The sequence below is a fragment of the Muscardinus avellanarius genome, assembly GCF_963383645.1.
Source record: "Muscardinus avellanarius genome assembly, chromosome: 10".
NCBI classification, from domain to species: domain Eukaryota; kingdom Metazoa; phylum Chordata; class Mammalia; order Rodentia; family Gliridae; genus Muscardinus; species Muscardinus avellanarius.
The window spans coordinates 18,797,188-18,812,798 of record NC_137796.1 but is presented as its reverse complement, the minus strand read 5'-3'; the positions used below and the strand labels follow the sequence as shown (position 1 = coordinate 18,812,798).

General features: G+C 44.1%; 1 protein-coding gene across 1 annotated transcript in view; it reads left to right on the top strand.

The window, feature by feature from the left end:
- Positions 1–15,611, top strand: part of LRRC36 (leucine rich repeat containing 36) — a gene marked incomplete at both ends in the record, with an annotated part of 64,782 nt that overhangs the window by 40,034 nt on the left and 9,137 nt on the right. Inside the window, 4 exons of the mRNA XM_080703494.1 lie at positions 844–1,133; positions 9,213–9,378; positions 11,065–11,213; positions 12,633–12,756. Of these exons, the coding sequence (XP_080559620.1) occupies positions 844–1,133; positions 9,213–9,378; positions 11,065–11,213; positions 12,633–12,756 (729 nt within the window). The remainder of the gene's footprint in view (positions 1–843; positions 1,134–9,212; positions 9,379–11,064; positions 11,214–12,632; positions 12,757–15,611) is intronic.

Genomic DNA, 15,611 nt, shown 5'->3' with positions numbered 1-15,611 from the left:
GTGGACTGAGGAGCGGTTATCTCGTGGAAACCAGGGGCCCCTATTGAGCCTGCCCTGGGGCACCCAGGCCAGCAGATGGGAGCAGAATTGCGGATCCGGGTGGGGTCCTGGGATCCCTGGAAGTTGGGGGTGGGTAACGCAGAAAAGGGACAATTACAAGTAGAAAGAAATAAAATGGGGCTGGAGGCATAGTTCGAAGATAGAATGCCCCTGGGTTCAACCCCAACTTTCCTCTCCCCCCCCAAAAAAAAAGAAGTTTGGAGAGAGAGATGTGAAATGGTCCTCTCAGAGGGTAGAATAGTAAATTAGCCAGGCATCAGGCTGCACACTTGCAATCCCAGTACTTGGGAGGCTGACACAAGAGGACTGCAGGTTTGAGGCTAGCCTTAGTAAGACTCTTAGCAACTTAGCAAAACTATTTAAAACAAATTTTTTTTAAGGACTGGGGGTATAGCTCTGAGTTAAAACACCCTAGGTTCAATCCCTATTACCAAAAGAAAAAGCCAAAGAAACCCAGAATAAAAGAAAATTGGCCAGAGTGACATGTGAGCAGAGGTGGGCAAGACTAAGGGCCCAGACAACACAGTGGTCCCCAGTTCCAGGGCAGAAGGTCAGAACAGATGCGCTTTCTTCTCCGACCACACTCTGCTGCTCCGGTGTCGGCTTGGAGCACGTGGACAGCTGGAGTTTTGTCAGGTGAGGGTTGATTAAAGGGGAGCAGAGAGCTGAAACTGTATGCCAGAGAGTGGTTATTAGGCCCCTTGGACCCCAAGCTGGGCGCCGATGGAAGGGAGACAGGAGCGAGTCCGAGGGCCCGTCACCTTGCAGCCGTTTCCTCCGCAGATCTGTATGCCACAACCCACTTCAACAGTGACCCTGCGCTGCTGGCCAACGCCGAGCAGCAGCTAGCCAGCAGCCTCGGTGACCTCACGCCAGCACACGGTCCTTTTCCAAACAACTCCATCCTGGGAAACTCGCTGCGGACCCTGCTGCTGCCTCCCGGGACTTCAGAAGACAGAGAGCTGCTAACCAAGAGGTCATTAAGCCCGTCAAGGAGAGGGTTCAAGCGGAAGGACAACATCCTTGCCAACCTAAACCCGAAGCACGGCTTCCGAGATGCTACGGGCAACGAGGCAAGTATTGGCTTTTTTTTTTTTTTTTTTTCCTTTTTCCTTTTTTCGGTGGTGCTGGGGGTGGAACCCAGAGGCTTTCTACCCCTGGGCTATACCCCCAGACCTATTTTCTATTTTATTTGGAAACAGGGTCTCACTAAGTTGCTGAGGCTGGCTTCGAACCTGTGCCATCCTCCTGTCTCAGCCTCCCAAGCACTGGGATTACAACCGTGAGCCACCACGCCCTGCGGTATCGATGTTTATAATCTCATTGTGTTTACACTTTTTTTTTTCAGCCACAAATGAGTAACTTATTTGACAGGGTTCTTAGGAAAGCATTGCTTTACTCTGTGTCTGGAAATGCAAATGATCTCTAAAATCTTTCCAAAGTAGCAACAAGCAGATAAATTAGATTACACAAGGAAACTTTAGCTAACAGTGGCCCAGAGATTGAAAGAAAAATTAAAAAAAAACAGTGGGCGTGGTGGCGCACGCTTGTCATCCCCACGCTTGGGAGGCGGAGACAGGAGGATCGCGCAGGTTCGAAGCCAGCCTCAGCTGGCTTAAGAGACCCTGTCTCCAAATAAAATATAAAATAGGTCTGGGAGTGTAGCCTGAAGGTAGAAGGCCCCTGGGTTCCATCCCCAGTACCACCACAAAAAAATAAATAAATAAAAATAAATAAATTGGGTATTAGTTTTTTTAAAAAAAAACGTTCTTACATATGCAATATAACTCATTTTTACAAAAAGTGTTTTTTATACAATAAACACTATTATACAGTTCTTACCAAGGAGTTTTGCCCTGCCCTTGTACACATTTATTATGGAGAATGCCCTCAGCTGGCCTCTCTTATCTGTTGGAATGTTAATTTTTACAAAAACCACGGCTCTCAGGGCCCTCTCCTCCCCCGGGCCCATGGTCCTAGGTCATAGGAGTCATGTGTCAGTTAATCATTTACTGCCCTGTGAGAAGGCAGGGTATTTGGTCAAAAACAACTATTTTTAGTCGCTTATGTTTTTAGTTGTTGGAAATACTTTTGCACATTTGGGATGAGTTTACAGGATTTTTGTTGTTGGTGGTGGTCTCTTTGTTGAGTTGGTTTTTTTTCTTTTTACTCTTTAATACTTTTTTGACTCTTTACGTTTTTGACTCTAAATATTTCCTATTCAGTTCTCAGAATTTAGGAGTGGTTATGATTTTTGTACACTAAAGGGGGCAGCCTTGTAATACTTTCTATAGCTTCAGCTTGATAGTACACACACGCTTCTCTCTCTCTCTCTCTCTCTCTCTCTCTCTCTCTCTCTCTCTCTCTCTCTCTTTCTCTCTCTTTCTCTTTCTCTCTTTCTCCCCCCCCCCCACGAATGCCTATTTTATCAGGCAAAAACCCTAAATGCGGCTTACTGTGGGTTACTGTGTTTAGTGTGAAGGCACAGAAACAACTAAGATGTTCTTAGGAAATTTTTTTATGTGTGTGTGGCACCAGTGATTGAACCAAGAGCTAAACTCCCAGCCCGATTTTATTTCTTATTTGGAGGCAGGTCTCATTAAGTAGCAGAGGGTCTCACTAAGTTGTTGAGGCTGGCTCTGAACCTGCGATCCTCCTGTCTCAGTCTCCAAGTACTAGGATTAGAAACATGCGCCGCCACGCCTGGCTTTAGAAGCTTTTTTTCAACTCCATTTTATATTATATTGTTAAAAATCTCAATGCACTTTTCTGGACAATCTTAAATACTCCTGTTTAGTTTTTTTTTTTTTTTCCTGTTAGACGTTATTTTTCATTACATGGAAATCTTTTCAAAGAGCTGCTTGAATATAAATATAAAGCCGGGCATGGTGGTGAATGCTTGTAATCCCAGCATTTGAGAGGCTAAGACAGGAGGATCGCAGTTCGCGGACACACTCAGCTACTTAGTGAGGCCTTTTGCAACTCGGTGAGACCCTGCTTCAAAATAAAGAAAAAAATAAATAAGCCAGGCGTGGTGGCGCACGCTTGTAATCCCCGCACTTGGGAGGCTGAAACAAGAGGATCGTGCAGGTTTGAAGCCAGCCTCAGCTACTGAGTGAGGCTCTCAGCAACTTAGTGAGACCCAGTTTCCAAATAAAATATAAAATAGGTCTGGCAGTATAGCCCGGAGGTAGAAAGCCCCTGGTTCCACCCCCAGTGCCACCAAAAAAAAAAAAAAAAAAAGAAAAAAGAAATAAAAATAAATAAATATAAAGATAGTCTTTCTCTCTTCTTTTTAAGGTGCTGAGGATAGAACCCAGGCCATACTAGGAAAACGCTATACCATCAAGCTTTTCCTCCATCCCTTGAATATAAATAAAAAAGAAATATAGGCCAAGTGTGGTGGTGCACGCTTGTAATCCCAGCATTTGGGAGGCTGAGACAGGAGGATCGCGGTTTGCAGACAGCCTCAGCTACTTAGTGAGGCCCTCTGCAACCCAGTGAGATCCTGTTTCAAAATAAAGAATCAAAAATAGGGCTGGGGGTGTAGCTTAGAGGTAGAATGCCCCTAGGTACCACACACACACAAAAAAAGAAATATATTGTTCAGTTTCCGAAAGCTGACAGAATTCCTAAAAATAAAGAAAACTTTTTAAAAAGTTATTTTAAAGATCCACCATGGCACAGAGTTAAACTACACATGAATTTGTAATTACAAAATTTCTATTTTACCAACTGACTTGAGGCACAAGTTATAAAAATTAATGCCGAGGCTGCTTTTGAAAAGCTATAAGAATGACTTGTTGAAAGTTAAAAGACCCATGAAGATCCAGGCATGGTGACACATGCCTATAATCCCAGTACTTGGGGGCCTGAGACAGGAGGATTGCAGGTTTATGCCAGCCTCCACAACTTAGGCCCTTTACAACTTGGAATAAAAATAAATATTTCAAAATAAAAATTAAAAATAGGGCTGGGAGGGAGAAGGAATGGGAAGGGAATTAGGGAAGGGCTAAATGGGCGATGTGTACATGTATGCCTCTACCATCTTGTACCCCAGTAAGATGTCTGACTACAATGTACCAATAAGATAATTTTTTTATTTTTTATTTTTTTGGTGGTACTGGGGTTCCTGGAAGCCCTTCTACCTCCGGGCTACACTCCCAGACCTATTTTCACATTTTTATTTGGAAACAGGGTCTCCTAAGCCAGTGCGTGCGGCTGGCTTAGAACCTGCGTGATCCTCCTGTCTCTGCCTCCCAAGCGCAGGGATTACAAGCGTGCGCCACCATGCCCGGCCAGTAAGATAATTTTTTAAAAATAGGCATAGAAACGACTAAGATGTTCTAGAAAAAATTTTTATGTGTATGTGGCACCATAAAAAAAATTTTATGTGTGTGTGGCACCATGTAGGAGTGTAGCTAAGAGATGGAATGCCCTTGGATTCAGCCTCCAGTACCACACACACACACACACACACACACACACACACACACACACTTTGAATTATTTCAAAGTTTATGAAAATTACTCCCACTCGCCAGGTATGGTAGCACATGCTTGTAATCCCAGCATTTGGGAGGCTGAGACTGGAGGATGGCGGTTCGCGGACAGCCTCAGCTACTTAGGCCCTCTGCAACTCAGTGAGATCCTGTTTCAAAATAAAGACTAAAAAATAGGGTTGGGGGTGTAGCTCAGAGGTAGAATGCCCCTGGGTTCCATCCCCAGTAGGGTGGGGGGGGGAAATTACCCCCTACTCTCTCCAGATTTTGATAAATGAAAGTCCTGAAAGGCTCATGTAAATTTCTTTTTTTTTTTTTTTTTTTTTTTTGGTGGTACTGGGGGTGGAACCCAGAGGCTTTCTACCTCCGGGCTATACTCCCAGACCTATTTCATATTTTATTTGGAAACAGGGTCTCACTAAGTTGCTGAGAGCCTCACTAAGTAGCTGAGGCTGGCCTCGAACACGTGCGATCCTCCTGTCTCAGCCTCCCAAGCGCAGGGATTACAAGCGTGCGCCACCACGCCCGGCTCAGGCTCATGTAAATTTCCAAGGTGCTCCATGATAGACACGCAGAACCACAGTTACAATCCCCAAAACTCCCGTGACAGGAAACATTCGCTATTGACAAGTTTCTGTCCAGCGGCCTTGTGGTAAGACCAGATCGCTGTGACTTTCTCCCGTCAGGTTGCCTCTTTCTCCTCTTATACCGCCCTTTAGGACTCTCAGGGTGCATGGCCAGTGCTCAGGACAGATTTGTTGACCAAACGTTTACCCCATCCGCATGCCTTTCCCTGCCACTCATACGCCACACGCGTGACTTAAGTCATAAATGTCTATTTTTAGTGTTCTGTTTCATTAGCTAATTCATCATCCATAGTTTTTTTTTACATCAAAGAACCAAAGATTGAGAAATAACTTGGCTGCTTTTAATTTCTATCAGCTCTACTGAAGTTCATGAGACTCTAAAGATTGAGAGAGAGATTTGTACAGTTACATTTATAATTATATAAATTATATAAATCTCAGGTCAGAATAAAAAAAAATGACCTGGGATAGTGGTGCATTCCTATAATTCCAGCTACTAGGGAGACTGAGGCAAGAGAATCTTAAGTTTGAGGCCAGCTTCAGGAATTTAGAAAGATTCTGTCTCAAAATAAAAAATAAAAAAGACTGAGGATGTAGATCTATAAATGTGTGTGTGTGTGTGTGTGTGTGTGTGTGTGTGTGTGATTTTTTTTTTTTTTGAGGGTCTGGGGATGGAATCCAGAAGCATTTGACCTCTGAGCTGCACCCCCGCCCTATTTTTTATTCTTTATTTCGAAACAGGGTCCCACTGAGTTGCAGAGGGCCTCACTAAGTAGCTGAGGCTGTCTGAGAACCGTGATCCTCCTGTCTCAGCCTCCCAAATGCTGGGATTACAAGCGTGCACCACCACACCCACTTGTGTGATTCTTTAGTACTAGGTCCAACAATAACATTTAACATAACATTTAAAATATTATAAGAAAGCCAGGCATGGTGGTGCACGCTTGTAATCCCAGTAATTGGGAGGCTGAGACAAGAGGATCACAGGTTCAAGGACAGCCTCAGCAAGTAGTGAGACTCTCATCAACCTAGGGAGACCTTATTTCAAAATTAAAAATAAAATGCCCCAGTACCAATAAATAAATAAGTAAATAGACACAATAAAATGTTACAGGAGATTTATGTTTATAATATTTTGCTATATTTATTAAGTAGAAGCTTATTATGAGTTACGGTCTTTTTTTTTTTTTTTCAGTACTGGGGATTGAACCCAGGGGCATTCTACCTCTGAGCTACACCCCTATCCCCATTTTTATTCTTTCTTTCTTTCTTTATTTTATTTATTTTAATTATTATTATTTTTATTTATTTTTTTTTTTTTTGGTGGTGGTACTGGGGTTCCTGGAAGCCCTTCTACCTCCGGGCTACACTCCCAGACCTATTTTATATCTTTTTTTTTTTTTTTTTTTTACTTGGAAACAGGGTCTCTTAAGCCAGCGCGGTTGACTTCGAACCTGCGCGATCCTCCTGTCTCCGCCTCCCAAGTGTGGGGATTACAAGCGTGCGCCACCACGCCCGGCCCTTATTCTTTATTTTGAAACAGGGTCTCACTGAGTTACAGAGTGCCTCACTAAGTAGCTGAGGCTGGCCCTGGACTGCAATCCTCTGATTACAAGCGTGCGCCACCACACCCGGCTTATAGTCCTTATTAAATTACTTCCAATTCTACTTTATGACATATAGTACTTTTATATACTTTTAATGGTGATTTATAATTCTGCATTGCAGTGAGGTTCAGAATCATGCAAACACCCGCAGGTCCTGGTGAGTTTCCCTTCAGGTTCCCCCCACCCCTCCCCATACATAACAGTGAGGGTGGCAGTGACCCTTCACACCTGGGCACGGCATGATTTGAGCTGTTTCTTTTATCATTTTTTCCCTTTTTCCTCCTCACTCCCTTCTTCCTCTCTTCTTCCACTGTTCTACTGGTCATTCTCTTCAATTATCTAAAGTCTCTTTTTTTGCATTACATTTAAAAAATGTTCTGCTAGCCGGGCATGATGGTGCACACCTGTAATCCCGGTACTTGGGAGGCTGAGACAGGAGGATTGCAGATTCATGGCCCGCCTCAGCAACTCAGCAAGGCCCTCTGTAACTTAATGAGACCATGTTTCAAAATAAAAAATAAAATAGGGCTGGTAGCTCAAAGGTAGAATACTTCTGAATTCAATCCCCCATACCACTTAATAAATTAAATAAATAAATAAATTCTGTAGTTTAATATTTCTATATTGCATAACATAGAATCACAGATGTAGATGTTAAACAACACATGTTTGTTGTAAATGTATTCTGAAAATACCCACAGAAAATAATTTTTATTGTCATTATTATTACTGGGGGCACTAAGAATTGAACCCAGGGTCATTCTACCTCTGAACTATGCCTTCAGCCCTTTTTACTTTTTTTTTTTTTTTTTTTTTTGGTGGTACTGTGGGTGGAACCCAGGGGCTTTCTACCTCTGGGCTACACTCCCAGACCTATTTTATACTTTTTTTTATTTGGAAACAGGGTCTCACTAAGTTGCTGAGAGCCTCACTAAGTAGGTGAGGCTGGCTTCGAACCTGGGCAGTCCTCCCGTCTCAGCCTCCCAAGTGCGGGGATTACAAGCGTGCGCCACCATGCCCGCTGAGACAGGAGGATTGCACAGGTTCGAAGCCAGCCTCAGCTACTTAGTGAGGCTCTCAGCAACTTAGTGAGACCCTGTTTCCAAATAAATATAAAATAGGTCTGAGGGTATAGCCTGGAGGTAGAAAGCCTCTGGGTTCCACCTCCAGTACCACCAAAAAAAGAAAGAAAGAAACAGAGTCTTGTGTTTCTAAGGGTCTGGTTAAATTAATTGCTAAGGCTAGCTTTAAACTTGCAATCCTCGTGTCTCAGCCTCCCAAGGGCTGAGATTATAGATGTGTGCTCCTACGTCCAGTTCCCACAGAAAATTATGATAGTCAATACCTTTGAAATTAACCTTGAATATATTTTTTTTTGTGTGTGTGGTACTGGGGGTGGAAGCCAGGGGCTTTTCTACCTCCAGGCTATACCCTCAGACCTATTTTATATTTATTTGGAAACACGGTCTCACGAAGTTGCTGAGAGCCTCATTAAGTAGCTGAGGCTGGCTTTGAAACTGCGTTATCCTCCTGTCTCAGCCTCTCAAGTGCTGTGATTACAAACTTTGAGTATCTTATATGTTTTCCTTGGACATAAAGAAATGCTATTTAGCAGGGCATGGTGGTACTCACCTGTAATACCAATACTTGAGAGGCAGAGACAGGAGGATCACAGTTTGGAGGACAGCCTCAGGAACTTAGCAAGGCTCTGATAAACTTAAAAAGACTGTTTCAAAATAAAAAAATAGATCCAGGCATGGTAATGCATGCTTGTAATCCCAGTACTTGGGAGGCTGAGACAAGAGGATCACAGGAGGATCACAAGTTCACAGCCAGCCTCAGCTGCTTAGTGAGGTCCTTTGCAACTTAGTGCGATCCTGTTTCCAAATAAAGAATTTTTAAAAATCGGGCTGAGGGTTTAGCTCGGAGGTAGAATGCCCCTGGGTTCAATCCCCAGTACCACTAAATAAATAAATAAAAAATAAAAAATAAATCTAGGTGTGGTATGCACGCTTGTAATCCCAGGACTTGGGTAGCTGAGACAGGAGGATGGCAGGTTCACAGCCAGCCTCAGCTACTTAGTGAGGCCCTTGGCAATTTAGCGAGACCCTGTTTCAAAATAAAATAGACCTAGGGGTATAGCTTGGGGGTATAATGCCCCTGGGTCCAATCCCTAGTACCCCAAAATAAAAAATAAAAATAGGTCCCGGGATGTAGCTTAGAGGTAGAATACCTCTGAATTCTATCCCAGAATCACACACACACACACACACACACACACACACACACACACACACACACAATGCTATTCAAATCCAAACTGAAAATGAAAGATGAAATCATCTTTCCTTTTTTTGTGTTTTTAATAGTAGCGCTTCCAGGCTCGGGGTTCTTACTTCTCTTATTGTGTAAAAGACAAATGACTGGGGGTTTTTGTCTTGTTTTTCTTTCTTGAGCCTCTCTCTAGTGACCTGGGCAGTTTGCATGGTTTGCCTGGAAACCACAGCCCCCCGATCTCAGCCAGAACCCCCCACGTGGCCACTGTCCTCAGACAGCTCCTGGAGCTCGTGGACAAGCACTGGAGCGGCTCGGGCTCCCTGCTCCTCAACAAGAAGTTTCTCGGTGAGTCCGTCCCGGGTTCCTGGAGGGCTGACCTGGCTTCTGCTCTGAGTTCTGCTAAAAGCTGCTCCATCCCCTGAACTTGCAAGGACGATGGTTCTTGTGTCACTTACCAAAACTTCTCAGAAACTCCAAACTTAGCAAATCTGCATATTTGTCTTCCCTTTTTTAGATCAGCGCCCTTTCCAGTTGTTTCATACCAACTGTGTGGCGTGTGTGTGTGTGTGTGTGTGTGTGTGTGTGTGTGTGTAGGCTTTAATAATATATAGAATGACCACATACATAAAATAGAGAATGGCTGTGCTAGTGATCGCAGAAGGACTTTATGACCTTGGGAAAGTGCCCGTAATGAATGCGAGAGAAAATGGATTTGATCATTACAGTTGAGACGATTTGTTGAAAATGACGTTATGATCTGAAAAACTCAAATGAGTAAGCGACCTGGACCCCTCTTTTTAGAAACATGGGGGAAAGCAGTTTCACAAATGTTGGCTCTGTATGTTTATTTGTTATTTAATGGAAGAGGAATTCAAGAAACTTTTAGCGTTAGTAAGAAATTTGCACTGGAAAAATAATCCCCCCCCCCCAAGGGCTGGGGATGTAGCTCAGTGGTAGAAAGCTTGTCAGCATGCGGGAGACCCTGGGTTCATCCACCGGCACTGAAAGAAAGCAACTTTTTTTTTCCTAAAGAAACATACAGAAAAAGAAATCACAGCCCAATTATTTTCATTCCAATTTCGACCTATTGCTCTTGTCTTGTAGAAAATTACCCCCTGGAACCATGAATCAATCGGTGACTCCCACAGTGGGGAGGGGGTGCTGCTGTACCTCCGCAGAGGACATAAGATATCATTTCTTTCTCTTTTTTGTTTTTGTGGTGCTGGGGGTTGAACTCGGGCATTCAACACCAGACCTATTTTTTTATTCTTTATAATTTGAAACAGGGTCTCACTAGGTTGCAGAGGGCCTCAGTAAGCAGCTGAGGCTGTCTGCAAACTGTGATCCTCCTGTCTTAGCCTCCCCAGTGCTGGGATTACAAGTGTGCGCCACCACGCCTGTCTCATGGGATATCATTTCTTATCCTCCACAGCCACTTCTTATAGCCACTTAATTAAATTCTTTTTATTCTTTTTTTTTTTTGGGGTGTTGGAGATCAAGGCCAGGAGCATTCTACCTCTGACCTCATCCCCAGCCTTATTTTATATATTTTATTTGGAAACAGGGTCTCACTAAGTTGCTTGAGAACCTCACTAAGTTGCCGAGGGTAGCCTCGAACCTGTGATCCTCCTGGCTCAGCCTCTTAAGTTCTGGGCTACAGGTGTGCGTCACCATGCCTGCCTTCTAAATTCTTATAAAAAAGAGATGATTAGATTTATTTTTATTTATTTATTTATTTATTTTGCGGGTCTGGGAATGGAACCCAGGGGCATTCTCCCTCCGAGCTACAACCCCTGCTCTATTTTTTAGTCTTTGTTTTTAAACAGGGTCTCACTGATTTGCAGAGGGCCTCACTAAGTAGCTGAGAGGAACTGCGATCCTCTGGCCCCAGCCTCCCGAATGCTGGGATTACAAGCGTGCGCCGCCACACCTAGAGAGATGATTAGATTTTAGAGCTGGTAGTCACTGACTAGGAATTCTGTGCTTTAGCTTTTAAGATTGGCCCGTGTACCCAACCTGAATTTTTGGCAGGTCCTGCCCGAGATTTGCTTCTGTCTTTGGTAGTCCCTGCTCCAGCTCAGCAATGGTGTCGCCTACATCATGAAGACATGTCCTCGAAAGCTTTCCACAGGAGGGAGAGCGAGCTGAAGGAGGCCGGGCAGCTGGTCCCTAATGACATGGTATGGCTCCCTCATCTGCCTTCCTCCTCGTCCTCTACTAGAAAAGGACAGAGCAGCAGGACAGCTCTAGGCCCGAATGATCAGCAGCAGCTGGACGTGGCAGTGCATGCCGGGAATCCTGGTACTGGGGAGGCTGAGACAGGAGATCGCACAGGTTCGAAGCCAGCCTCAGCTACTTAGTGAGGCTCTCAGCAACTTAGTGAGACCCTGTTTCCACATAAAATATAAAATAGGTCTGGGAGTATAGGCAGGAGGTGGAAAGCCTCTGGGTTCCACCCCCAGTACCACCAAAAAAAAAAAAAAAAAAAAAAAAAAATTTAAGAAAGACTTGAGGAAAAAAATCAAAGAAACAAAAACTCTAGAGTAAAAATGTTTTTATTTGTCTGTGGGTGTGGGGATGGAACCCGGGGCTTTCTACCTCTGAGCTACACCCCCAGCCCTATTTTTTTTTTTTATTCTTTATTTTGAAACAGGGTCTCACTAAGTTGTGGAAGACCTCACAAATTGCTGAGGCTGACCACGGACCTGTGATCCTACTGTCTTCACCTCCCAAGTATTGGGATCACAAAAATATGCCACCACACCCAGCTCTAGGATTATGTTCTTTGTGTGTGTTTGTTTGTGGTACTGGAGATGAAACCCAGGTGTCTTCTACTGCTGGGGTATACTCCCAGACCTATTTTATATTTTATTTGGAAATAGGGTTTCACTAAGCTGCTGAGAGCCTCAGGAAGCTGCGGTCCTCCTGTCTCGGCCTCCTAAGTACTGGGATTACAAGTGTGCGCCACCACGCCCTGCTAAGATCATGTTCTTGAAGATGTATGTCTCTGTGATTCTCTTATCCCTTTGATGAATCTCAGAGCAGGGCGCTAAGGGCCATTCTGGAGCACCAGGCTGCTGAATCTGAGGAGAAAGGAGCTAGTTTTCTCTCTCTAGAGTACTGGGAGTCTCTCTGTGCTGCTGACCTGTCTTCAAACCTGCGATCCTACGTCTCAGCCTCCCAAGTACTGGGATTACGGCCGTGTGCCGCCAGGCCTGGCTCTCTCTTTTCTTAACCTTAGAGGATGTTTAGACACCAGGCTCAGTTCTGGAAACTTTAAAGAGATGGCTCAGAATGCAATCCCTGGTTCAGCAAGGGTTGTGGATAACCCATAGGAAAGGTCATGACTGCACGTGACCTATTCATTTGCTGGCCTTGAGCTGAGTTCACCAAGGAATTAAAATTCTGGTGAGAAAGTTACACTGATGCTGACCTCCACTCAGCCGATCGCTTGTTAGAGGAGAAGATGATTTCAGTCTTTTAGCAACACTTCTCCGGGATTTTTTTTTTCCTCCGTCCCCCAGCCCCTGAGGTACTACTGGGGATTGAACAGGATTTCAGATTCTTAACTTAATGGCATTTTGGTTTCTGGTTGAAAGGAAAGTCTGAAGCAAAAACTGGTCAGAGTGCTGGAAGAAAACCTCATTTTATCAGAAAAAGTTCAGCAGCTGGAGGAAGGTGCTGCTGCCTCGACTGTGAGTGGGCACCAGGCCCATGCTTACGGTAAGCTCGGCGCTTCCCGAGACGCTTCCCGAGACGAGGCAAGCGTGGGGGAGATGACGGTTTAATGTGCAACATCAGCTGAGCTCACGTGCTAATGGTTTTTGTCAGGAGTTAGTGGGAAGGATCCTCGTGCCCTAGAGAGCTGTGAGGGGGGCTGGGCTCACCCGATGAAGCTCTTCAGCAGCAAAAGCTCCCGCAAGTGTTATTGCCATTATTTTGAGAATGATTCTTGCTTTTTGTGACTATAGCAGTAAAATGTGTTCTTTATAAAAGCTTGGAATAACCAGGCATGGTAGAGCACGCTTGTAATCCCAGCATTTGGGAGGCTGAGACAGGAGGATCAGAGTTCATGAACAGCCTCAGCTACTACTTAGTGAGGTCCTGTACAACTCAGTGAGACCCTGTTTCAAAATAAAGAGAGAAAAAAAAATAGGGCTTGGAGTATAGCTTGGAGTGAGAATGTCCCTGGGTTCCATCCCCAGTACTGCAAAAAAAGAAAAAAATTGAAAAATATAACTCCATGACCCAGCAATAACTGTCATTAGTGTTTTGGTATATTTTCTCCTAACTTACCTCTGTACATATGTTTTTAAAAAAAACTTTTTTTTTTTTGTGGAACTGGGGATGAAACCCAGGGACATTCTACCTCTGAGCTACACTGCCAGCCCTATTTTATTTTATTTTATTTTATTTGGAAATAGGGTCTCACTAAGCTGCTGAGGCTGAGGCAAGTGTGGTGGCGCACATTCGTAATTCCAGTACTTGGGAGACTGAGACAGAAGGATAGCAGGTTTTTAGTGAAGTCCTCCATCAACTTAGTGAGACCCTGTTTCAAAATAAAGAATAAGGCCAGGTGTGGTGGCACACTCTTGTAATCCCAGCGCTTGGGAGGCTGAGACAGGAGGATCGCACAGATTTGAGGCCAGGCTCAGCTACTTAGTGAGGCTGTCAGCAACTTAGTGAGACCCTGTTTCCAAATAAAGTATAAAATAGGTCTGGGAGTATAGCCCCTGGGTTCCATCCCCAGTACCACAAATAAAATAAAAAAAATAAAATAAAATAATTTTTTTTTTTTTTGGTGGTGGTACTGGGGTTTCTGGATGCCCTTCTACCTCTGGGCTACACTCTCAGACCTATTTTTATATTTTTATTTGGAAACAGGGTCTCCTAAGCCAGCGCACGCGGCTGGCTTCGAACCTGCGCGATCCTCCTGTCTCTGCCTCCCAAGCGCGGGGATTACAAGCGTGCGCCAACACGCCCGGCAAATAAAATAAATTTAAAAATAAAGAATAAAAAATTGGCCTTGGAGCCAGGCGTGGTGGCACATGCTTGTAATCCCAGCATTTAGGAGGGTGAGACAGGAGAATCGTGGAGACAGGAGAAACTCAGTGAGACCTTGTTTCAAAATAAAGAATAAAACATAAACCAAGCATGGTGTCACATGCTTATAATCCCAGCATTTGAGAGGCAGGGACAGGAGAATCATGGTTCGTGGACAGCCTCAGCTACTTAAGCCCTTCACAACTCAGTGAGACCCTGTTTCAAAAATAAAGAATAAAAAATTAAGGCTGGGTGTCTCTCAGAGGTAGAATGCCCCTGGGTTCCATCCCCAGTACCACGAAGAAGAGAAAAGAAAAGAAAAGAAATTGGCCTGGGCATGTAGCTCAGAGGTAGAATGCCCCTGGGTTCAATCTCTAAAAAAAAGTTGCTGAGGCTGGCTGCAAACCTGCTATCCTCCTTCTTGGCTTCTCAAGTACTGGGATTATAAGTGTACACCACAACGCATGGCTTTAACTCAAAATTTAAAATTGTGTGCTGAGTTTTGAAGTTGCTGAGGCTGGTCTCAAACCTGGGACTCTCCTGTCTCAGCCTCCCAAGTAATGGGATTACAGGCACATATCACCATGCCCAGATTAAGTTTGATCCTAATCAAAATATAAAACATCTCTTGCTTCAGAAAGTTTCTCATCCCCTTGTGGAATCTGTTTCTGACATTCTCTACCACAGGCAATCACAGACCTGGTTTCTGTATCCTAACATTATTAGTTCAATGACATTGGCAGGTTTTTGTTTGTTTGTTTTGTTTTTGTTGGTACTGGGGTTCCTGGAAGTCCTTCTACCTCCGGGCTACACTCCCAGACCTATTTTATTTTTTGAACAGGGTCGCTTAAGCCAGCCCGGTTGGCTTCCAACCTGCGTGATCCTCCTGTCTCCGCCTCCCAAGCACGGGGATTACAAGAGTGCGCCACCGCGCCCGGGGTGACATTGGCAGTTTTGACAATTTTACACAAATATACTATATTTATTTACCTAGTCCTCTCTGAAGTTGTTTATGTTTGTTATTATAAATATAGCTGACATTACTTATACAAATGGTTACATAAATATGTAGAAAATATAAGTAATTCTGAAGCATTTTTAAACATTTAAAAGAAAGATCTAAGTCAGTCATGGTGGTATATGCCTATAATCCCAGTACTTGGGAGGTTGAGACAGGAGGATCGCAGGTTCAAGAACAGCCTCAGCTACTTAGTGAGGCTCTCATCAATTTAGCCAGACCCTGTTTCCAAATTTAAAAAATGAAAAAATAAAACAGAACCAGGCATGGTGGCACACACTTGTAATCCCAGCATTTGAGAGGCTGAGACGGGAGGATTGCTTGTTTGTGGCCAGCCTCAGCTACTTAGTGAGACTCTGTTTCAAAACTAAAATGAATAAAGCTGGGCGTGGTGGCACACACTTGTAATCCCCGCACTTGGAAGGTGGAGGCAGGAGGATCGCGCAGGTTTGAAGCCAGCTGCGCTGGCTTAAGAGACCTTGTTTCCAAATAAAAATATAAAAACAGGTCTGGGAGT